The sequence below is a fragment of the Trachemys scripta genome, chromosome 6 (genome assembly GCF_013100865.1).
Source record: "Trachemys scripta elegans isolate TJP31775 chromosome 6, CAS_Tse_1.0, whole genome shotgun sequence".
NCBI lineage: Eukaryota > Metazoa > Chordata > Testudines > Emydidae > Trachemys > Trachemys scripta.
The window spans coordinates 83,706,681-83,732,715 of record NC_048303.1 but is presented as its reverse complement, the minus strand read 5'-3'; the positions used below and the strand labels follow the sequence as shown (position 1 = coordinate 83,732,715).

The 26,035-nt window shown below is 40.6% G+C and overlaps 1 protein-coding gene across 10 annotated transcripts in view; it reads right to left on the bottom strand.

The window, feature by feature from the left end:
- The window catches only part of CDC14B (cell division cycle 14B), a 73,092-nt gene extending 50,406 nt beyond the window's left edge, over positions 1 to 22,686 (bottom strand). For 4 of the 10 annotated variants that reach the window (XR_004646062.1, XM_034773128.1, XM_034773129.1 and 1 more), the window contains exons 1-3: positions 22,351 to 22,682; positions 6,498 to 6,591; positions 5,248 to 5,323 (exon numbers count right to left, since the gene is read on the bottom strand). Coding sequence is in view for 9 of the 10 variants with exons in the window: in XM_034773128.1 (XP_034629019.1) it covers positions 5,248 to 5,323; positions 6,498 to 6,591; positions 22,351 to 22,498 (318 nt within the window). In the remaining variant the exon portion in view is untranslated. Of the gene's footprint in view, positions 1 to 5,247; positions 5,324 to 6,497; positions 6,592 to 7,577; positions 8,397 to 22,350 lie in introns of those variants that run through there. The other 6 variants (XM_034773124.1, XM_034773125.1, XM_034773134.1 and 3 more) reach the window with 5 other exon arrangements.
- Positions 22,687 to 26,035: the final 3,349 nt, after the last annotated feature.

Genomic DNA, 26,035 nt, shown 5'->3' with positions numbered 1-26,035 from the left:
AAAAAAACCTGCATTCAAATATAAAACAAAGTAAAACTTTAGAGCCTACAAGTCCACTCAGTCCTACTTCTTGTTCAGCCAGTCACTCAGACAAACAAGTTTGTTTACATTTGCGGGAGATAACGTGCCTTCTTCTTGTTTACAGTGTCACCTGAAAGTGAGAACAGGCGTTCGTTCACATGCCACTGTTGTAGCCAGTGCCGCAAGATACTTACGTGTCAGATGCACTAAAGATTCATATGTCCCTTCATGCTTCAGCCACCATTCCAGAGGACATGCGTCCATGCTGAAGATGGGTTTTGCTTGATAACGATCCAAAGCAGAGCGGACCGACGCATGTTCATTTTCATCATCTGAGTCAGATGCCACCAGCAGATGGCTGATTTTCTTTTGTGGTAGTTCTGTAGTTTCCGCGTCTGAGTACTGCTCTTTTAAGACTTCTGAAAGCATGCTCAACACCTCATCCCTCTCAGATTTTGGAAGGCACTTCAGATTCTTAAAGTTTGGGCCGAGTGCTGTAGCTATCTTTAGAAATCTCACATTAATACCTTCTTTGCGTTTTGTCAAATCTGTAGTGAAAGTGTTCTTAAAACAAACATGTGCTGGGTCATTATCCGAGACTGCTATAACATGAAATATATGGCAGAAAATGGGTAAAACAGGAGACATACAATTCTCCCCCAAGGATTTCAGTCACAAATTTAATTAATGCATCTTTTTTTTAAGGAGCGTCATCTGCATGGAAGTATGTCCCTGGAATGGTGGCTGAAGCATGAAGGGGCATATGAAGGTTTAGCATATCTGGCATGTAAATACCTTGCAATTGCAGCTACAAAAGTGCCATGAGAATCCCTGTTCTCACTTTCAGGTGACATTGTAAATAAGAAGCAGGCAGCATTATCTCCTGTAAATGTAAACAAACTCGTTTGTCTTAGTGATTGGCTGAACAAGTAGCAGCACTGAGTGGACATGTACACTCTAAAGTTTTACATTGTTTTGTTTTCGAGTGCAGTTATGTAACAAAAAAAATACCTACATTTTTTAGTTGCACTTTCACGATAAAGAAATTGCATTATGGTACTTGTATGAGGTGAATTGAAAAATACTATTTCTCTTATAATTTTTACAGTGCAAATATTTGTAATAAAAATAATAATATAAATGAGCTCTGTACACTGTGTTCCGTGTTGTAATTGAAATCAATATATTTGAAAATGTAGAAAACATCTAAAAATATTTAATAAATTGCAATTGGTATTCTATTGTTTAACAGTGTGATTAAAACTGTGATTATTTTTTTTAAATCATGATTAATTTTTGTGAGTTAATCATGTGAGTTAACTGCAATTAATTGACAGCCCTAATAATTTTTCATTATGAAAAATAGTAATTTTATGATGAAGGGAAAAGCTACTGTGTTCTTCAGTGGTATTTTCTTCAGTTATTTTAAATATTACAACACTGATATTAAATATGTGATATTGAAACATTAGAAAGTTGTAGTTATTTTAAAACAGATATACACAAGTAAATATTTTTCAAAAACTCCAAAAATTCAAACTTATGTTTCCACAACCAACCTTAACTCCTGTCCTGCATACCTGCCCAATCTCCTCCTCTCATCTAATGTGGTATTTGTATCCAGTGCCACCAGTTCATTCTCATTAGTCCCATCATTTTTCAGCATTAATATTGTCTTTTCACAAGTTCCTGGCAGCTCACAATTTCTACTTGAGCTGAAACTCACGCTAAAATTCTGGCTGCATCCACCAGAGGCAGCTGTTGACAGCCTGAGCTGCAGGCAATAGGCTGAAGTCCCAGCTGCCACCAGCAGAGGCTGCTGCTCTAACTGCTGCCTTCAGAATCTTTACTTCTCTCTGCTTTTGCTGTCTGTGCAGAGCACAGGTGCAGCAATCCATGAGGACAGGAAAAGAAAAGGGGAGCTGGATCGGGACCAACAGGTAGCTCCTACCCACCAACAGCGTAGCAAAGGTGAGCAATGGGCAGGGGGAGAAAGGATCCAAGGAGTGTGTGTTCCCCCATCCCCTTCTCTCCAGCCTGTCGGGAGTAGGCTTTAGCCCAGTTGCACTCTCTCCTCCTTTCTTTCTCCCACCGTCAAAATCCTATATGGAGGGACACTGTGTGTGAGCAATACATGAGGACAGAGGGAAGGAGAGGGAGCTGGGCATGGGCAATATCTCAGAGTTGCTAACTAACACTATTTTAATTGCAAGTCTTGGGATATATTAGGGGGTTCTCTTAAAGCTCCTTGAGTCTAAAAATTACATTAGACACTCAGCTTTCATTAAAAAAAGAAGTTTCTAGGTGATGGAGAAAACCTTGAAAACATGAACCCTAAAGGCTCAAAGCCAGGAAACAAGAACAAACCACCCCAAATTTACTCATTAAAAACTCATGATGGGGGAGGGGGCTGACTCATGATTTCTGAACACTTGGAATTAGCAATCCTGATATCCTGAAGGGAAGGGGGAGTCCAGAGAATGCACAGCATGAGACAGGGTAGTGTCCATTGGATAGTGGGAGCTGCAGGGAGCCTAGGACAATACCTTGGGAAGGGATTAGCCCCCACCTATCAGCTAAAAAGAAAAGGAGGTCTCCCAATTTGTATTTATTACACATCAGGAATTCCAACCTGAAATATGCAAACACAAATAGGGGCAATTCCATCCACTATTTCAAATATCTGAGAACAAACCATAAATCGAATGCAAGTTTAAAAAAATAATCTTGTTTTTTAAAACTAGTCACATGAATATTTTTGTCTGTCTCATGGTTTTAGAGCTTGTGGAGCTGGCAATACTGTGAATCTTATTAGGAAGTTACAAGTATGTGCTCTATTACAATCAGTAAGTATAACGGAAGTTGAATAATGTAGACTGGCTTCTTCAATTCAATGGAATCTGAGTATTTCGGCAAAATTTAAGTCTATCAGACCTTCTGAGACAGGCCTTCTGCTGCTATTGCCCATGACTCAGAAGCAGGCACTGCTCCTCTCTCTTTTCCCACCTACACAAACATGTTCCCCAGTATTTCTTAAACTGCCTAGCTAGAGGAGCCATTCCTCTCTCCCCTTCAGCAAAACTCTCACTCCAAGGAAAGTTTACGGACATTGGGGGCATAGAAAAGGATAACTGTATTGGCTCACATACTGATGGAGAATGCTGACAGTTTCTACTGGTGGCACTGCTGATAAATGCTACCAAGTCTAGAATGGGTATCTGAAGGAAATTTTAGGAAATTAAGATTATACTGCAGCCTCTACCCACCCCTGAAAGTGAATGAAGGAAAAAATGAACACTGCTAGAAATAAAAACTGAAACAGCAGCTCTGGGTGGCTGTTACTGGAGGATATGGGCAGGCAAGAAGCAACACCAGCAATGACAACAGGTGAGGTAGGAATTCTGGGATTTCCCCCATAAAGTTGGAAAAAGTAGCCATAACACAACAACTCCCATTACAAGTTCATATTTTGAAGGTATGCACTGCGAAGGAAGGTTCTAGAGAGTATCAGACCTTTAGCAATGTTTTTTAAACTAGGACCCATATGAGAGATCAAAATAGCTATATGAAATTACTCCAACATTTTTCACTTACCAATCAAAGTCCTGTACACTAGAGATAAAATTTTCATAAGCACTCCAGTCCCATTTTCAAAAGGGAGATGGCTAAGACAAATCCTGAGCCTAAGGGTCCTGGACAAGATTGTGGGTAAAATTTTCAAAATAGTCTACATTTTTACTGCAAGCTATTTCTGTGATATAGCTTGCTCAGAAACCTCAGAATAATCTTCAAAATATGAATTACATCCTTATTTTTAAAGTCCTAAATCAGAAACCACTTGTGTTTGAATCATCTCAAATTTTGCTAAACCACCATCCAACTTCACGATACACCTTGTTTGGGGGAGACAAAACTGGATTTTCCAATAGAAAATTACAACCTTACTAATGAAGCGATGGTAATATGTTTTAAATGTGCACTACAAATGAACAATTTCTCTTATCAGCCCACAATGCTTAAAAGTGAAACAAGTCACTCAGATACCACTATGATCAGTGTAGAATGAGTTTTGCACTGAACATCCCTTTAAAACATCTAGCATGCAAGTATATTGCTCTCACAAACCAACCCATTTAAAAATAAATCACAATTTGGAAACTTCTGTGGAATAATTTTCAAGCAAAATCAGAGCAAATTGTCATAGCTAACCAAATCTACACATTGTAGTGTATATGGCACAATGAATCTGAAGCAGACAGCTTGACACCAGTGGTAGACAGCAAGGAACATTCACAAAATGCCGAGATTTTCTGTTAAAGAAATATTGTATTGCATACTTCCAGTTTTCACAGTTCAATGTAGGGTTTCAAGATCTGACTAACGGGCTCTTGAACAAGCAAAGAGCATATGAATTTTAGTAAGATTTTTATTTTCCTAACACATTTTGTGCGCCAACCTCTGTTAGAGGTTGACAAACTTGCATTGGATAACTTGAATTGATATAGAAAATGTAAGGCTTCATTATTTTGATTCATAGAGATACTATAAAACATAACATCTACCAAGAGCCCAATTCTGAAAGGTACAGAGCTCCTCGGAGATAGCAAATTACCTCAACTGAAGGAGTAAGGGTGCTCAGTCACCTTGCAGGAGTGAGCCCTAAATATATTTTTAAAAAGCAAATGTGGCTCCCTACAGAAATGTTGTGAAGACCAAAAAATAAAACAAATCAAACTAAAACAAATCAAACAGAAGCCAAATCAAATCAATGTGTCTCTCATTGAGCCCTGAAACTCACTAGACCTTGGCAGATTTCCAAGGAGACTGAATTCCAGAGGAGGGGGCCTTCTACTGAAAGAGACCTTTGCCCACTAAGAGTTCTTCTAGTTGTTTCTATCAGCACCAATACTTAGAAATTGCACTTTCACAATAATTACTGTAGAACTACTATATCCTAAAGGCAAATAGTTCTCCTCTACATCCCTCACTCTCTGTCTCTTCCCTCCACCCCACACACCCGCCTGAAAATATCATCTGGTCAAATCTGAGAACACAAATGTATACTGCATACAGTTTAGTGTACACATCCAAAAGACAAGCCTGAGTGGAAATCCACATATCAATTTGAAGATATTTCTCAAACAAGGAACATTTTTTCAACTCACCATTTTTACAAATGGGCTAATTCCAATATTTTATATCTATTTGGTACAAAACAGTTTTTACCTTTAATTTCTTATTTAGCTTGCAACAATATCTGTAAACCATTGCCAGATTGAGAGGTCCAAAATCTGCGTAGAAGCTTGTGGGGAGGGAAAGAAAGAAAACATTTTGCTTGTACATGTTTTGTAGAAATAATTTTAAAGAAATCCACATGCACCAAATGAAAACTAATAATTAATGCACACATTATACTAGGTACAAAACTTCTTGAAATTGCCATCTTGCATACCATAAGTATAGTTCTGTAGTTTTTCATCAGCTTTTAAAACGTTATTTTTAAAATTATTCTGCTTTCTTCTCCGCACAAGACCTCCTAAAAGGTCAATGAAATGATGCAGTGATCAAACTTTTGAAAGCTCACAGTAAGCTAACATTTTTTGGCATCACATTAGGAACTCTTGATTTTAACGACAATGCAAAAGCATGCCTTCAAAAACAAGGTTATTGACTAATTCCAAAATGCTTCTCCTGGCACTATGTTTAAAAGCTATCAGATTCACATTAAAATATTATTAATATATATTACTCATTAATTCTCAAAGCACTCTAACACTCTAGTGTATACAGAGCCCCACTGAAATACAGAAAACGAACAAAACATCACAACCTGAGTAAGGTGAGCATAGAAATTTTTAACTAAAGATATCCTTATTTTTTTCAAAAGTACTGAGGGATCTTTAATACCCATGCAGGATGTCATAAAATAAATAATAAAAAAAATGTCAAGGATTTATCTGAAAGACCTATGCAGTTCACTGCAGAGTACTTAATGTATCTATGCTGGGGTCATGAAGTGCGGAGTCAGCAACTGCCAGGTTTTGACCCATCTATTATTCTAGGAAGTTTAGATATTTTACCCCTGGTATTTGGGCAACTAGAAACATCCCTTCTGGCTAAATATTTCAGTTAATGCTTCTAAATTTTTTGTATCTTGTTGTAAAGTATTCCAATATCTTCCAGTAGGAATAAGGTATAAGTAAGAAACAAAGTTTCTGAAATTTTTCAAGACAGAAATTGGTGGGGAGCCACCAGGCCCTCTCACATATAAGCTCCCATTGCAAGTGAAATTAGCGGGGAGTAGTACACTAGTTTTGAGAATAAACTCCATACATAAACTTCTATAATCGGTATAATCGGTATATTAACTACCACTAATAAAAACAGACTAAGAACTACATCACTTGCTTATTAGTGCTTTTCTTACCAATTTACTGCAATGTTCTGTAGAATACAAGAATAAGGACTGTACTTACTTCTCGTATACAAGTTCATCATCTATGCAGAAATAGTGTGTATTTGGAACACCACTCTTTGGTTTTTGGCAGAGAATTGCAAAATAAAGGCGACCTGAAATGCAAGAGATTTTCAACTAATACTACCCTTAACATTACAAATTTCCACAGAAAACTTGAAATGATATTCTTAAATATAATACTTTAAATGGTCACAATTTAGTATCAAATTTTCCTTTCAGGGTTTCCGGATTAGAGGACATTATTTTTCAGGTGCTAGGCAACAAGGAAGACAATGATTAAGCTCAAAGCCTACGTTTTGGTTACCAAACAGTTTAAAACTTACTTGTTATTTAGTCAAAAGCTCTCTATGGTTTCCCTCCAGTAAACAAGTTGTTCAGAGGATAACCAGACTGCCCTCCCATAACTGGTTTGGGAGGCTTTGTGTGTGTTTACACACATATATATGTATGTCTATTGACTACTGCAGTTCAGAGAGGTGCAAACCTGGTTCTCTTTTGAAATCAGAGAACCAACCAACAGGCCACACGCACACACAAAAACATGACCTGGACACTTCTTATTATAGGAACCTAAAGCCAGATATTTTCAGTCTATTAGGAGTGTGCTGGTGAAGGTGGGAGGAGAGTGTAAAAGTTACCAAAAGAGGAAAGTGAAGCACAGTAAAATTTGATAAACGACAAATAGAAAAAGAAGGTCTCAAGTTTGGATTCTTCCTGTGAGATTTCTTTGTTTGACAATGCACATGCATTTGTTACGCAATACGTGATTTATTTGTATTAACTTTTAACTAGCTTAGGTAAAATATCAACAGGCTGAAAAGGCCAAGAAATTACAGACAGCTGCTGTTTACTGCCTCCCAAATCCACATTACATTAATTCATAATAGTTCAAACAAAAGAAAACGCGTTTTGTTTCAAAGAAGCGAACGCTACAAAAGCGGTGCAGTAAAAGTTATGACGATGCCATTCGCAGGATCTCCTTGTTCACATGCACGATTACAAACGAGTTTTGAAAACTTGTTTAACAAAACAAAAACAAACAAAAAAATCACTTAAACTGGCATTTTAAGTTGCTCACCTTTGATGAACTCCACAGAGGGGCGAGATTCCTTTCTGACGCTCATCGCTTACAAACACTGAAAAGGGGGCCAACCCCCACAAGGTTACCGAGCCCGTAAACAGCCCGCTGCGTTTGTCACTGGAGTCTGACAACCCAGAGGAAACGAAAGCGCCACTCCCCGCAGAGTTTTAAAGATTAAAGGGCAGCCTCGCCTCGAGGCGCATCCAGATGCAGCGTGAGCCCCGGGGTGTCTGCCCTGGGCCCCGCTGGCCAGCCCGCCTCCCGCGCTCCTTCAGTAGGTACCACGACCAGAAGTGGGTCGCCAGCAGCTGGCGGGCTCGGCCCGCATCTGTCCCCTTCCTCGAGAGACACTTTCCAGCTCCGGAAGCTTCCTTACGGGCATTCAAACCGAAGCGTCCTCGGGCCCGAATGAGCCTGATGCGCCCACAAGACAAATCCCAGCCCTAGCTGGGGAGAAAACCAGAGCGCGGCGCGCAAGCCTCGGCAATCGCTGCCCCCACAGGCGGTGAACGCAGAGCTCGCCAGCGAGTCCTCCCAATCGCAGCAGCCATTGGCCGGCAGGCGGCGCAGCCAGTGGGACACGGCAGGGCCCGAGCCGCTCCTCTCCGCGTACGGAGAAAACAAGTCACCGGGGGAAGCTCCACCCCGCGGCGCCTCCAGCACCCGGGCGGCTGGTGCTTAGAAGGGACTGCGTTAGTGCCCGGGGAGCGCTGTCCTCTTCCCAGCGCAGGACAGCAGCGCGCTCCTTGAGTGTTATTTTTAAACTAGGGCCTGTGTTCCCACACTGTACGGTGTGACTATAGCCCCTCAATCAACCACCGCGCTACCAACTGGGCATCTGCCTGCAGCGCACGTACCAGTGTGGCGTGGCCCCTCTAGTGTTCCCTGCAAGCGGTGCGCTCAAAATCCTTAAGCCCAGGGCCTTGCAAACACAACAAAGGTGCGGCTATTGTTAAAGACTCTAAGCTACTCATAAACCATTTTCGCTCCGCTCAAAATAATGATGAGTGTCCAAAAAGAAACAAGAAAACCCCAATTCCTTGCTTTGTGCCTCACGTTGCTCTTCAGTGGCCACCTGAAGGAGCAGCATCGACAGGTTATAAAAAGACCTGCCCGTTCCCCATGCTAGAGAGGAAGAGTTGCTCCAGTTCCTAACTTTTTCTGGGAGTGGCAGGACTAAACTACACTCCCAGAAGAGTGGAAGGAAAAGTGAAAGGGAAGAGCCATGTCGGAATTGGGAGAAGGGGCCGGGAGAAAAGGAGAAATAGAAAAACAAAATGCAAGAGTTAAAGCACGAAGGGTCTTTAAGCGGAGCGGCGGCGGATGGAATTGACTGACAGGTTGGAGTTCAGTAGTTAGATTCCATAGTTATTTTGAGTTTAACCCCTGTAAATTTTCGCCCATTCGAAAAAGCATGGTGTGCCAATACACAAAAAAGAAATCCTTGAGAGTTACGTGAGTAGCATCTATTTAAAAATAAAAATATGCATGCCTACATCTTTTTTCACATTTGTATGGTTATTTTAAAAACAGGCAACATGCAATTGCCACTCATTAATATCTGAATTTGTTTTATATTGGTGCTATAATAGTATCAAAATGAACTTCAAATTTTTAGTAAGTAGCAGCTGTATGTTGCATTGCTGCTGGTAATGAGGCCATAAAAACTGTAACTTGCAGCAGTATACCAATACTTCTTTTCTTTGGAAAAACAACACTAAAATTCTATAACAGACAGATAAAATTTGAGCCCAAATGATGGAATTTATTTAGTGCTGTGTTAACGTGCATGAAATTGACAGATTTATTGCAATATTAAAATAGATCTCTAAACAAGTGTAAATGCATAATTTTTCATAAATTACACTACTTCTCTTGTATTCTCCCTTCCTCAAAGATTCTGCTCATTCACTTATTACATCTTGAGATAAAAATCTTGAAATCTTTAGCTGTGTTGTGAAACTGCACTACTAAAGGAATGTATAAGCCAACATTTGACCCGAGAGTACAAAGTTAGTCCCAGTATTTCTGATCCTCAAGTGAAATAGTGAAATGTACAAATGTGCAGCAAAGCACTATTCCAGAATAGCATATGCATTTTTAAACACTAGCCATATATAAATGACAAGTCATTTTTTGATATCTTCAAGCCAAAAGAGTTAAAATGTTCAAAAATATCCATGTGATTTAGGAGCCTATGGGCCAGATTAAAAAATATATTTAAGTGCCTAAAGATGCAATAGGCATCTGGCAAGATTCACAAAAGATTGAGGTGATGATGTCTCTTTTGAAAATGTCACCCAAAAAATGTGGACCCTCAAGGAGAAAGAATATGAAGATGTGATGCAAAATACAAATTTTGCCACTCTTGCACGTGTAGGCCAAATGTTTAGTGTAGTTTAATAACTTTTGCTTCATAACTGATTTGTAGTAAAGTAACGGGTTTTATCAGGATTTGTTTCACTCAGCCAAGATTTTTTTGCAGTGCTCAGACCCATATGTTTGGATACTAATATCACAGGTATTAATCAATGCTTAAAAGAATATTTTACAATTGCACTAAAACTTTGCAGAGTATCTGTTTCACTCAGCTTTAGAATTTATTTTAAAACTACAAAATCCAAAGGATTTAGTTTTCTCATTCATGATGATAATCCACAGACATAGTTAGAATTCTTGACTAGTACAGCATAATTTTTCATTCAATTAGTTTGCAAAGCTTAGTTGGCACTGCAGCCAAAAACTTATTGATTAGACTGAGACAGCCTCCGTTCTCTTACATCCACTCGTTCTCTCAAACATTTGTTTCTAGATTAATCAGTTCAATTCACTGATGCATAAAGAATGAATTTATTAAAAAAAAAAAAAACTAAAAAAAACAGCCACCAACCAACCACACTAACAACCAACAAAAAAGGAATAATGTAGGATTTCCTCAAGCAAAATAGAAGCTTCCAGACAAAATTTTCCAAAAAACAGGTGTTTTAAATTAGGTTCTTGGAGTATGTATTTAGAAAATAAAGATAAGTTTTTAAAGGGAGCCTATAGGAGTTAGGTGTCCAAATCCTGCAGAAAGTCAGTGAGCATTACGTGCCTAATTCTCTTAGGCCTCTTTGAAAATCCCACCCTAAATAAGTGATTTGGCATTTCTGAAAATCAAATAACTTGTTTAGGTCTATAAATATGAACTGACGAGCCTAACTTTAGGCATCTGTGTTTGAAAATGTGGGTCTTTCATTTTGAAACACAAGAACTAAGGGACACCAAATAAAATTAGTAGGCAGTAGGTTTAAAACAAACCAAAGGAAGTATTTTTTCACACAACGCACAGTCAACCTGTGGAACTCCTTACCAGAGGATGTTGTGAAGGCCAAGACTATAACAGGGTTCAAAAAAGAAATAAATTCATGGAGAATCAATGGCTATTCACCAGGGTAGACAGGGATGGTGTCCCTAGCCTCTGTTTGCCAGAAGCTGGGAATGGGAAACAGTGGATGGACCACTTGATGATTACCTGTTCTGTTCATTCCCTCCGGGGCACCTGGCATTGGCCACTGTCGGAAGACAGGATACTGGGCTAGATGGACCTTTGGTCCAACCCAGTATGGCCATTCTTATGTTCTTATGAAACAAACCCTTAGGTTAGCCTGGAAAAAAATCCACTGTCAAATGTTGATCACATTCTTTTAAATTACTTACATCTTCCATAAGTTATGCTAAATGTCAACTTTGGGGAAGATACAATTTGTACCAATAAAAGAGTGCTTTTGCAGGTATAACTTATACTACTAGTTTCCTGAATTAAATATACAACTTTTTTACTGGTATAACTGCATCTAGGAAGTTGCATGCATAGCTAAGTCAGTCAGGGATGAGGGAAAAATAAGTTACCCTGACTGACATAGCTATGCCAGCAAAAGTTAATGTACAATGATGGTCCAATCTACCCTTAAAGAGGGGGACGGGACTTTTTATCTTATTTAAATGGAGTCATTTCGAGTGTTAAGCCTAAACTAACTCATAATATGTTAATTCTAAACTTTGTGTTCGTACCACAAACAATACCAAAAGAAAGACTGACTGGAGAGTCTCTAATATTGGCGTTACAAAATGCTGTTTTTCTTACTGAACACAGCGTAAGCAGCTTCTGACAACCTATAAAAAAAATGGAGTATTTGGCTGGCTTAGCTTTTCCCCTTTATGTCCATTCAAGAAAAGGACTCAATGATTTGTTTAAAACACAGATTTTTACGTTTCAAATAATTAAAATCATCTAATAGTAGTGCAAAATAAAGTAGAAAGAGCAGCTTAATAGTCCGTGTACATTGTTCATCCAAAATCTGAATCCCATTTCACACTTACTCAGTTTAATGGAATTCAGATTATGGGTGAACAATATGCATGGACTATTAAATGGCTATTACCCCTTTATTATTCATTGCTATCTTTGGATCATTTTAATTGTTGCTATATTCAGAACAGCTGAATACATTTAAGAAATGCAAACTTAATATTCTTAATTTACACATCAGCCTAAAAATAAAACCTGTGTGTATTAAATGCCATCACCCAGAGAAGCTGTCAGTACTCACAACAACTGATCTGCAATAAAACTGCAAATAAACTCCATATTTTTAAGGTATTCCCTACTGGGAAATTTAAGAAAGGAATATAAAATGAAGTAATTTCAGAACAGAATTAGGTTATTTACTTTTGCCTACTCAGATTGCTATTTCACTACAATGCTGAGTATTTTGGCCTCAATGACAGTGTGAGCAGGATGAGAAACTACTCAACAGAACTATTTTATTCAGGTTGCCTCAAAAGCATTTCTGGCTCTGTTTTACAATAACCAAGTATTAACCTGTTACAGTTTTAAACAGCACTATTATATACACTATGAAATGATTACAACTGAAATTAAGTCAGTGGGGCTCTGTAAGGTCCTGATTGCAGGAGAAGGACTTATGTTTTCTTCCACTTATTTAAATAAAAGTTGTGCATCTTAAAGTTAAAAGCCATGCATTTTGTTTTATTTACAACAAATTTGAAAACTATTTTTCATATACATCATTTCAATAGAAAAGAAAGTTATAGTGATGAAAAACAAAGCTTAATTTTACACTAGCAGAAGCTAAGGGGAGCTTGCTAATCCTATGTAAGAGGGATGGAAGAGTAGGGCTGGTTGCCTCACAGAAGGAAGTATTTCTTGTCTCTACAAGCAGGCAATGAGCTGTGAAAATATCTATGCAGGGTATCAGCAGGATACCAGCAGCTTCAGCTTCATGATCTTATTTACCTGATTCTGGAAAAGGAATGAATAGCACCTCCTAAAAATATTCTCCTTTCCATCACTCACAACAATCCTGATGTCTCTAGGGCTCTGCAAGTCAAAGTCTTTATAGACAGAACTTTGAATTCAAAAGGCAGCTAATACACAGCAGCACTTTAATATCAGACAGCAAGTAAACATGCCCGTTCTTATCAGAGAGACTATTCTGGTGTCTGAAGAGTGAAGATTCATTTTGTCAAAAGAACAAGTGTACGTTCTTGAACTTGATGGTAAGGCAGATAACAAGTCCCTCAGAAGATAAATGCATAAGAGACTGCATTTATATAAAAAGATATTACAGACTTCAACAAACCTTAAATTATTTGAATATGAAATGGTTTCGCTCATACTGAATTATAAAGAATATTATTATCCTGGAGGTCTTCATGCCTTGAATATTGTTGATAAGAATAGTTTGGGTTGGCTTGACTGCACTGTATATGCCAAATAATAAAGAACAGAGTAATTTGCTGTACTAGTAGTAAGTGTTTTATAGATCTGAGTTATGTACACAATATTTATTAAAAGTAAAGGTTCAGAGAATCCAAACAATTCTTTCTAAACCTAGCAGTTATCAAAAAGATGCAATAGATAACATACAGGTATAACACTATGTGATGCCAAAGTAATATACACCTCTACCCCGATATAACGCTGTCCTTGGGAGCCAAAAAATCTTACCGCATTATAGGTGAAACCGCATTATATCGAACTTGCTTTGATCCGCCGGAGCGCTGCTTTGCCGCGTTATATCCGAATTCGTGTTATATCAGGTTGCGTTATATCGGGGTAGAGGTGTACATAAAACTGAAGTTTTTCAATCAGTCATATTATAAAGAACTCACTCATCACTGCAGAAATCAAAGCCAAGAGATGATAAAACTGGTGACCATGATAGAAACCAAGTATCAGCATACTTTCTGAACAAGAGTATGAGGACACAGGTTAAAATTAAATATAAAGTTAAAGACATTGTTTGAAAATAAGTAGGGTTTTTTCCCCAGACTGATCATATCTGTTCCACAATCATGGCCCTACTTTCCCTAAAATAATATATAGTCCCTGTTCTCTGCTGCTCCCATGTAATGTAGACATGTAAATCTGAAAGAACAGTTTCCACTCTTTCAGCACTGGGATTAGACAACAAAAGCCTTAACCAGTTTCTCAAACCAAGGAAGATTTTGAAAGAGTCATAAGAAAATTAGGTCATGCTGATAAATGATTACATACTTCTCCTGTAATAAGACAGATTTATAATGAAAACTCACTGAAAAATGTTTACAAACAGTCTGAAAAACAAATCTCAATAAAAAAAAAAGTTCCTATTGTTCCAGAAAATTCTGTTTTCTCCATAATGCAACAATATCAAGACAGAATTGTAAATTACATTGTTTAAAAAGAAATTATCAAGGCATATATTAAGCCAACAGAATATTTCATTAAAATTCCAAGTGACAGTTTAAGTAAAAAGAGTCAGAATTAAAGCATGAGCATATTGCAGACCCTACAGTACTTCTCTGTAGAAATGAATTTCTCAATGTAAAAAAATTGTACACCATCCTAAATAAAAGGATTCCAAAGCAGGGCTGTCGATTAATCACAGTTAACTCACACGATTAAAAATAATCACAATTAATCACACTGTTAAACAATAGAATACCAATTGAAATTTATTAAATATTTTTGGATGTTTTTCTACATTTTCAAATGTACCGATTTCTATTAGACAGAATACAAAGTGTACAGTGCTCACTTTACAGTGCCAATATTTGTAATAAAAATAATATAAAAATGATAAACAAAAGAAATATTTTTCAATTCACCTCATACAAGTACTGTAGCACAATCTCTTTATTGTGAAAATGTAATTTACAAATGTAGATTTTTTGTTGTATAACTCCACTCAAAAACAAAACAATGTAAAACTTTAGAGCGTACATGTCCACTCAGTGCTGCTACTTGTTCAGCCAATCACTAAGACAAACGAGTTTGTTTACATTTACGGGCGATACTGCTGCCTGCTTCTTATTTACAATGTCAACTGAAAGTGAAAACAGGCGTTCGCATGGCACTTTTGTAGCCGGCATCGCAAGGTATTTATGTGCCAGATATGCTAAACATTTGTATGCATCTTCATGCTTCGGTCACCATCCCAGAGAACATGCTTCCATGCTGATGACGCTGGTTAAAAAAATAATATGTTAATTAAATTTGTGACTGAACTCCTTGGGTGACAATTGTATGTCTCTTGTTCTGTTTTACCCACATTCTGCCATATATTTCATGTTATAGCAGTCTCGGATGATGACCCAGCACGTTTGTCTTAAAAACACTTTCATATCAGATTTGACAAAATGCAAAGAAGATACCAATGTGAGACTTCTACACTACTTGACCCAAGGTTTAAGAATCTGAAGTGCCTTCCAAAATCCGAGAGGGAAGAGGTGTTGAGCATGCTTTCAGAAGTCTTAAAAGAGCAATACTCAGACGCAGAAACTACAGAACCCGAACCACCACAAAAGAAAATCAACGTTCTGCAGGTGGCATCTGACTCAGATGATGAAAATGAACATGCATCGGGCCACTCTGTTTTGGATCGTTATCAAGCAGAACCCATCTTCAGCATGGACGCATGTTCTCTGGAATGGTGGCTGAAGCATGAAAGGACATATGAATCTTTAGTGCATCTGGCATGTAAATATCTTGTGTCACCGGCTACAACAGTGCCATGCGAACGCCTGTTCTCACTTTCAGGTGATATTATGAACAAGAAGCAGGAAGCATTATCTCCTGCAAATTGTAACCAAACTCGTCTGAATGATTGGCTGAAGTAGGACTGAGCTGACTTGTAGGCTCTAAAGCAGGGGTAGGCAACCTTTCCCAAGTGGTGTGCCGAGTCTTCATTTATTCACTTTAATTTAAGGTTTCGCGTGCCGGTAATACATGTTAATGTTTTTTAGAAGGTGTCTCTCTCTAAATCTATATTATATAACTATACTATTGTCGTATGTAAAGTAAGCAAGGTTTTCAAAATGTTTAAGAAGCTTCATTTAAAATTAAATTAAAATGCTGATCTTATGCCACCAGCCTGCTCAGCCCGCTTCCAGCCTGGGATTCTGTTCACCTAGGCCTGCAGCGGGCTGAGCAGGGCCTGTGGCCGGGACGCCGTCTGGCAAGGGGCCGGCAGCCGGGACTCCAGACCTGGGGGGCAGGTTCAAAGGTCAGGGCAGAGGGTGCAGGGCAGAAAGCTGGGTGTGTGGGGTTCAGAGGTCAGGGCAGAGGGCAGTGGGGATGTGGGGGGTTCAGGGCAGAAGGCTGGGGATGTGGGGGGATTCAGGGATCAGGGCAGAAGGCTGGCGGGTGTGGCGGTGCAGGGCAGAAGGCTGGGTGTTGGGGGAGGTGGTCAGGGCAGAGGGCTGGGGTGTGTGGGGGGGGTTCAGGGCAGAGGGCTGAGGTGTGTGTGGAGGTGCAGGGCAGAAGGCTGGGTTTTGGGGGCGACTCGAGGTCAGGGCAGAGGGCTGGGGGGGGGGGGGGAGGGGCAGGGCAGAAGGCTGGGTTTTGGGGGGGGAGGTCAGGGCAGAGGGCTGGGGTGTGTGTGGAGGTGCAGGGCAGAAGGCTGGATGTTGGGGGCGACTCGAGGTCAGGGCAGAGGGCTAGGAGGTGTGGGGGATGATTTTATTTTTGAATGCAGTTTTTTTTTATTCTACATAATTCTACATTTGTAAGTTCAACTACAAGTACAGTAGTGCAATTTCTTTATAATGAATGCTGAACTTACAAATGTAGAATTCATAATGCGGTGAACTGAAAAATACTATTTCTTTTGTTTTTTACAGAGCAAATATTTGTAATCAAAATAAATAAAGTGAGCACTGTACACTTTGTATTCTGTGTTGTAACTGAAATCAATATTTTTGAAAATGTAGAAAACATCCAAAAATATTTAAATAAATGGTATTCTATTATTAACAGCACGATTAATCACAATTAATTTCTGAAATTGTTCAACAGCCCTACTCCAAAATATTACAGTCATTTTGCAAATTGCAATTATTGCCAAAAGTCTAAATAATTTTGTTGGAAGGTTACAATGCAACACAACATGCTTTAGAATCTTATTTCTCAGGTAAAGTTAGAGAACTGTACAGAACATACATACCAAAGATAGGAAATCAAAAACTGCCTTCCCATCTTAAATAAAACTTCTACAATTTCTCTGCATTGTATATAACTATCATTTTGAAAGACATGGGAGATTATATCTAATAAGTGGAGATGAGTTTGTTCAGTTTTGGCTAATAAAATTCACATTATCTGAGTGTCATGCATTAGTTGAAGAAATAAAATGATGAAATTTGAAATCCACTGTAATATAGCACAACAGAAACTTTAAGGAATTGTATTCTTTAGTCAATCATTTTCCTACATGCCTGATATTATTCCAGGAATGTGGCATGTACCTACCATGCATTCACAGGAATATGGAAAATCTGCAGTGTTTTCCCAGCCAGTGCCTTTTTTTACACTACCAGAGTAAAACATCTCAAAAGATGTTAGGACTGCCATGGAGAGAGTTAAGGAAAAAAAGCAAAACTGAGTATGAGAAATAATTTTTTAAAAGAATACTTACTGAAGCTTATGCTGACAAAAAGTAGATTGTAGTATTAAACACCCAAACATAATGCACAACAGAATTTGTAATCCGTGCATGCGACATCAGACCACCATCATTTGTTACACCCCCAGATTACAAGGATTTTAAAATATTTAGATTTGTTTAAAGCTGTTGCATTAGGAGAGAAGGAGAAGGCAACATACAATGTGCACAAGTATTTTGGCACTGACTTTGCAAATAGATGCTTTAGAGCATATTTGTTAGCCTGGACAGAGTTCCATTTACCAGTGTGTGTATTTGCAGGATTGGGGCTTTACGTCTTTTGTGTCTTTAATTAGATGAACTAAGGGTTGTGCATTGTGATGCCATGTGAAATGGTAGGAATGCTAGTTGTCTAGTTGCTAACAGTTGTCTACATGGGGAATTTACCAGCAGAACTATTATGCTAAAACTCCCTGTGTGGACACTATTATTCCAGAATTAAAGTGCGTTTTCCAATTAAGTTTTTGTCACTTTGGAGGCAATATAAAAAACGCTGGGGAAAAAGACACTAGTATTCTGGAATACAAGTGTCCACACAGGGAGTTATACCAGTGTAGCTACAGAGGTGTATTTGTATCAGTAAATTTCCTTGTCTACACAAGACCTAACAATATTTTTATTTTAGATTGGACTATTTTGGATTACTTTCCCTTACAACACCATTTGTTTGGTTTGTTTTAAAATGGGAGTCTGGCACAGTTTGAGTTTATATACTCAGTCCACCAGGCCCTGTCCCCAAAATGTTATATGTTTTTCCATAATAAAATTGTGTGAACCTTGACATGTCATTTCTAGCTTTGTTTTAATTTAAAGGAAACCGTCAACTAATTGGGAAAAAAACCCACTTCAATCTATTTTTTTAAACCAGCTATTGTTACAGGTACCACCTACACATCACTGTAACAGAATTTTTTTTTTCCAGTTTGTTTACTTTGTGTATATTCTCAGTTTCACTCTCTTCTATAGACAGTTTCCTATTTTCATGGGTCTTTCACACAGGAAGAGGAAAGGGTTTTGTATTTGTTTTTTAAATAAATCATATCATTCTGAAAAGTTGGCAAGGAGACTGAAGGGCAGCTACAATACCCAACTGTATTAAAAAAAAATTAAACTAACTAGAGTTCAAACATCCCTTTAAACTAGAAAAGAGCAACCCAAACCCTGCATGCTGCTCCACATAGGCAGACTCCTTTGCCAAAACAAAGCACAACTGAAGTCACTGAGGCTCTGTGCAGGTTGAACAGTTTGTGCAGAGCTGCCTAGAGGAGCCTGGGGTTTACCCACCATTTTCTTTGGTAAGGCAGAGAGCATGAGATTAAGGGCAGACAAAGAACTAGGTTGTTTTATGAAAAAAGCATGATTTTAATTCTTTTCCAAAGACCAAATATGAATTTTTAAAACATACAGAGTTATAGAGTTTAAGGCCAGAAGGGACCACCAGATCATCTAGTCCAGGGGTTCTCAAATTGGCAATTACAATGCAACCTCTCACAGCGTGGCAAAGTTATTACACGGGGGTCACACGTACCTGCATGAAACAGAGAGCAACTTCTATAAAATATATAATTTAAATCTAGCATTAAAGAAAATTACACACACCTTTCCATTGCAATGTAGTGTATTTACTTCAAAAAGTATCGTAAACATATAATGCAACAATCATTGATCCTAAACAAAATATATATTTGTATTTTCACCACTTTAAGGAAATTGCACTCTGGGGATTGTAGTATCATGCAAGCAGCTTTGTTGGCTTGTGACTAAAAAGTGGGGCCGAGACAACATTAGAGGGCTTGCCTGTTCAGCAGTTGAAGAGCTGCATTAAACTGCAAACCAATCAGAACACTGGGATCAGCAAAAACAAAAATTATAATTTAACAGTTAGACACCCAGGGGGGCAGCAATAGGGGGGTTTGCAAGGGCTATAGCCACCCTAAAATTTGCCTTAGCCCCCATTCCAGCACAAAGGTCAAACTTTAGGCAGAAACAGGAGTGGCATGGTATGGCACTGCCACAGCTTCTGCAGTTCTGTGCTCCTGCTGGCAGTGATGCTGCCTTCAGAGCTGGGAGCCTGGCCAGCAGCTGCCACTCTCCGGTGACTCAGCTCTGAATGCAACGCTTGCGACCAGCAGCAGCCCAGAAGTAAGGGTGGAAATGGGACACTAGAAATGTTCCCTCTATTTTTTTTTCATCCACGCGCGAAATGAATTTTGTTACGTCCAGCACCAATATTGAGATAATGTGCAGATGTGCGCCACTAATAAAAACAAAAAAACCTAAATTGCTGGTCATACTTAAGCAGCTTTCTGTACCCTTCTACTAAAGGGTTGCTGAAGCTGCATCTGAAGTTGACCTTGCTATGTATTCATTCTTACTAATCTATTAATTTTTGCTAAAAAGTAATACAGGGCCTTGTATCATTTCTGTTACAAGAGCTATATAGATAACTGCCATTTAACATGTGAATTATAAAAGCCTGTTTTCTAATTTGCAAGATTATATTATAATACTTTCTGCTAGAGAATCAGATCATGGCTTTGTCAGTAATTGAATAGGAAAACATTGAATCTTTTCCTATGCATCTAGATATATTGAACATGTCAAGGCACCAAATCCTGTTACCCTTCTGTATAACCCAGCCAAACTGGTATGGTTCTACTGCAGAAAGAGTGAGCAGGCGGCAGTGGGGAAAGGCATCTCTCCTCGCTGCAGTCCTGGGCCTGGGGGCGGGGGAGGAGGAGAGGCATCTCTCCTCGCCCTAGCCCTGCATGCCCCAAGCTTCCCATCCACTACTGTCCCCACCCACCCTCTATTCCCCCCCACCTTGCCTTACACATCCTCTCCAGGGTACAGGCCTACCCGTGGCTGCGCACCTGTCCCGCTCCACTAATTAGGTGCGCCGCTCTTGATGCTTTCTTGTGCAGCTGCAGAGGTGCACACCTTAGAGCAGGTGGGCAACCTGCGGCCCTGTCAGGGTAATCCACTGGCGGGTTGTGGGACAGTATGTACATTGACCGTCCACAGGCATGGCCACCCCGCAGCTCTCAGTGGCCGCAGTTTGCCATTCCTGGCCAATGGGAGCTGCAGGAAGCGGAATGAGCCACAGGGATGTGCTGGCTGCCACTTCCCGCAGCTCCCATTGGCCGGGAACGGCAAACCGCGGCCACTGGGAGGTGTGGGCGGCTGTGCCTGCGGACGGTCAATGTAAACACTGTCTCATGGCCTGCCAGCAGATTACCCTGACAGGCAGCGTGCAGCCTGCGAGCTGCAGGTTGCCCACCACTGCCTTAGGGGGAAACACAGAGCACTAGTAAGTCTGCTGTAGAAAATGATATTTGTATGTTAATATAATTTTTCACAGCCTCCAGCTCTGAAGGCAGAGCAGCTCAGAAGTAAGGGTGGCAGTGGGGCGCTAAGTCTGCTGTGACAAGTGATACTGACAAAGTTTCTTCGCACCCCACTCCCAGTATTAAATAGTAACTATTTAAAAAAAAAACTTTTTCTGCTCATAATAATTTGATAAAAAATGTGTTTTAAACTTTAATTTAAAAGTGGTGAGAAAAGTTAGCTTTATTTTAAACAATTTGGTTATAAATTTAGCATTTAAAATAGCATTAAATATATAAAAAGAGTGTTTTAATTTATAAAGGGAGGGTCGCACTCAGAGGCTTGCTGTCTGAAAGGAGTTGCTACTACAAAAAGTTTGAGAATCACTGTTCTAATCTGACCTCCTGTATATCACAGACCACACCATATGTTCACACAGAAAACTAAGAGGGTTGACAGGTTGAACTATATTTCCATTCTTCTTTTCCATCAGTACTGTAAAATAGTGCAAGACAGCTGTTTTCTAGTGCCGCCCTTTAAAAGTAGTCCTTTCTGGACTTCTGTGATGTGGATAAGAATGCTAAATTTGTCTGCATTTTTTCTGCTATGGTAAAAACATCTAAAATTGAAATTTGTGCAAAACAATTACTGTATCCACAACAGCCAGTCAGACAAGCATTTATTAAGTGAGTCGGCAAAAGACAACAAAGCATTGTTTCCCTGTACTGGAAGCTGCCCTGAAGAACAAGAGAGGAGGGTGGGAAAGGGAAGAAGAAAAGCAGAAGCAAGAAGCAGGAGATTTCCTTTTCTTGCAGGCACTCCTTTCATTTAGGACTCAGGAAAAGCAAAACCAGGAATTTCACGCAGGATATTTTACACCTGACTCTTTGTTAAGCCCAAAATTAAAGTGAGTACTGCAAGACAGGATGAGTAGACCACTCCTATGCATGTTTAACGCATTCTGCTAATGGTTTTTAAACGGCAAACACTCTGCAGAGGCATTTCAGGCCACGGGAGACCTACATATTTTCTCTGCGCTTTCAGGGAGACCCGTGAACCACCAGCCAAGCCCCCTCCGCTCTGGGGCTAGCGTTTAAAACAAAACCCATGGAAGTTGTCACACGACGTGGCGGCTCCCACAAAGTTTGACAACAACTTGTAACGTGCCCAGCGAAACCCGGCGGGGGCGGAGGCTGCTGCGAGAGGCAAGTGGACGCAGCGAGAAGGGTTTTGCTCTGACCCATGATTTTGAAGCCTGGTGAGAGGGAAGAGCTGGCTGGTGCCTTCCCTCCAGTGGAGCGGGACGCGCAAGTTCCGTAAATCCCGCCACACAGACCCCGCTGCTGCCCCCGGACTGACGCTACCGCTGCCCATCGCACACACGGCGTCCGTGATGCCTGCACCGGCAAGGCAAGCTGGGCGCAGGTGCCTCCCGCCCCGGCGCCCCCGCTCACCGGTGATTTCCATGCAGCTCTCCGGCCCGGACGGGGGCGGTTCCTCTTCCACCCCCGCGGCTGCAGTCGCCGCGCTCCGAGTTTTCTTCACGGCCGGCGGCGCCGGGGCCGAGTGTCGCCGGACCCCGGCCCAGTTCTTCCGCTTCATGGCGGCGGCAGCGCCGTTACGGGGGGTGCGAGGCAGCCGGGCTCATCGCCGCCGCGCTGAGCCGCTCCCCCGGGCCGGGGCTCGGGCTGCCTGAGGGGAGGGCCCCGAGCCAGCAACGGCAGCGGCTGACGCTTCTCGGCCACCTCCCCGCAGCGGGGGGGGGGCTCTGCGCCCCCTCCCTGCGCGTCTGATTGGGTGGGCGGGTGTGACGTCATCGTGACCAGCTCGCGTCGGGTAAAGTGACGTCATAGTGGTAAATGCTCATTGGGGTATACTGGGGCAAAGGGCTGTGTGACCTTCCCACGTGCCTGCATCCACCCTGTCCATATGGCTCCATGCACCTGCCTCCTGCACCGACACACCCTGCTGTGTGCCGCTTCGCCTTTCCACACATACATGCACACACAAACACCCCTACATGTTGGTCTATATTATTTCTGTTATCGGGCGGCCCAGAGGCTCCAGAGCACCATACGCCCATAATCAAAAGTTCCTTCACCTTCATATATCCCCACAAAGACCACTATGCACCACCTTATGCTCCCTTATTGGGGTGACCATATTTCCCAAAGGCTGGGGCTGGCATCGCTGCTCGCTCAAGCCCTACCTGCTCTCCGCATAAGTCCTGCCTCCTCCCAGCCTCCAGAGGGGGGGCTGGCATCTCCGCTCACCCTCCTGCTCGTTCCTCTGCACCCCACTTTTTGACAATAGTGGGCATTTGTCCTGTTTGCTCTTGCCAACTGATCAAGTTGGCAAGAACAAACCGGACAAATGACCACTTTTGCCAAAAAAAGTCAGGATAGCCAGGACAGGGCTTAAAAAAGGGACTGTCCCAGCCAAAACAGGACATATAATCACCCTATCGCTTATACATATAAACATCACAGTACACACTGAAATACACCCTTTCCTTAAACCATTGCATATACAACGTCCGTGTACACCCATACATCTATTCCTCCCACCCCCATACAACCCCATACACTTCAGATATGCCCTGCCCTATATAAAATATAACTTCACATATCTCTCACATGTCTTCACAGGTGCTGGAACTAGGGGTTCTGGAGTTGGCTTGAAGTAGTTTCCATCATATATGGTGTTTACAGTTTGGTTCAATGGCTCTCAGTATCCCTGCCGCTATACAGATTGTTCCAGCACCACATACTTGTGACTTCATACACAGATATCCCCCCACACCTATTCAGTCTCTCTATACTGTCCCATATGCACACCCATTCAAGCCCAACATGCCACACACACATTTTACCAGGGCTGGATTTAGGGGCAAGCAACCCATTCAACCGCGTGGGTGCTGGGCTTGAGGGGGGCTGGGCTCAAGGTGCTGTAAATTATTCAAAAGTATAACAAATGGAGGGGGGCAACGATGACGCTTCTCACTTGGGGCGCCATTTGGTCTAGGTCTGGCCCTTCATTTTACACATTCATATACCCCCAACACACCCATGTAAGCTTTTTGGAATAGAGACTGCCTTTTCATTCTGTATTTGTATGGTACCTAATACACTAGGGTCCTGGTCAATGAATGGGGTGCTACTACAATTCAAAGAAAGAAAGAAAGAATTAATAATAACCTCTGATACATCCACACTCATATACAAAACCATTTTATCCTCTCTTCTTAGAGTGCCCTAGATAATGTTTTATGTTTATATAGCACTTTACATACCAAAGAATTCCAAATAGAGTCACAGACTACACATACTACGCCGCTGAAATTCAGCTATCTCTGGGGGTGGAGAGTGCCAGCCAACTGGCACACAGTTTATCACACAGCAATGTAGGGGAAGGAACTTGCTATTATGAAAAGAACATCTGTTTCTACATAAAATGGACTTTTTTAGAATAGAATATTTTAGATTTATTTTTAATTGTAATATACCTATTACCATATATTAAGAGTAAGCAATTCAATTCCATTTAATAATATGTTATTGGCCTAAGAACCAATACAAGTGTTGCCAAAGCCTAAGGAAGAGACAAATTCCTCAGGTAGCTGTCAGAGGAAGGTATACTTTGCCCAGGATAAGGCTTCACAGTGTATGTGTGCTATATTTTCCTGTCTCCGTTTGTCATTTCTGTCCATTCTCAGTCAAGAGACAGGCTGCTACGTATTGTGATGCCATCTCTGCTGTCTCTCTCCATTCTCCTAGGTTTAGACAGTTTTCTCTCATTGCTTTTACATAAAAACCTTTAATCATTTTTAGTGTTTTGAAGAAATATCTTTTTTGCACCCTATTGTATTTTGGACATTGTAGTAGAATGTCCCTCCATCTCAGTCTCCTCTCCATCAGACTGGTTGCGCTGCATCTCTCTGGGTTTGAAGTCTATTTTGTGTCTTCCTGTTTCCACTTCTAGTTTATGATTAATGATTTTGTATTTGGTAAAGCCTGCCTAAAGTTTGCACATTTTAGTATGCTGAGGTAGTCAGCTGGTGTGATAGTTCTGTGCAGGGATCTGAAGCAATGTAGCATGGTTGTTTTTGAGTCGTGCTTTCCAGAAACTTGTATATTGATGCTTTAGGTGTTGGCCTTGCACATTCTTCAATTTTTGGAGAACTTGATTGCTCCACTGGTTGGAAAGTATAAAATTAAATTTTCCACAATAGACAGTGCAAGCAGCAACCCCAGTCTACCATAAAAGAAACCCCTACATAGCAGTGGTCCAGGCAAACAGATGGTTGACCAAGAAGATAGGCTTGGCTTCCTGTCCTAAAAGTAGGGTGACCAGATGTCCCAATTTTATAGGGACAGTCCCCATATTCGGGGCTTTTTCTTATATGGGCACCTATTACCCCCCACACTCTGTCCCGATTTTTCATATTTGCTGTCTGGTCACCCTACCTAAAAGCAAAAATACTCAGGGTCTCACAGACTGCCAGAGAGAGTGAACTAGAAATGCAACACACACTCTGCCTCCAGTCCCTAAGGCCCTATCTACACTGGGAATAAATGTAAGCATATTTGGTAGGCATTCAACGCAGGTGCAGCTCAGCTGTAATAGTATTAACATTTTAAGATGTAGTATAGAGAGCATAGGCATTTTTACTACTTTCAGCTGATTCAGAAGATCAGAACAGTGACCAATAAAACAACTCTCTCAAATAGCAGTTTTCCAGGGAATGTTTGCTTATTATCTTCCCTTGTCTTCAACAGCATTTTCTGTTTGCTCTCCATGCCTTGCTGCTGTGGGTTTAGGCAGGGACACTCACTATATTATATACATTGTATATTTAGTAATTCCCTTCAGGCAATAATTCTTATAACAACTGGTAGAAGGAGTTCACTATCAGATCTTTTATAAAAACAATACTAGGTCTTCCAGTCTAACTGCAGTCCCTGATGAGTTTGGTCCATTATGTGTAATGGCATGTCTATCTTAAAAGATTATGGTAATATCATGGGAGGGTTGAACTGGCAAGTTTATGAGCTCATTTGAAATTGCTAGCAAAGCCATAGTCAGATCCTGATTTATGGGCCTGATCCTACAAACACTTACACACATGATTTGACTGCA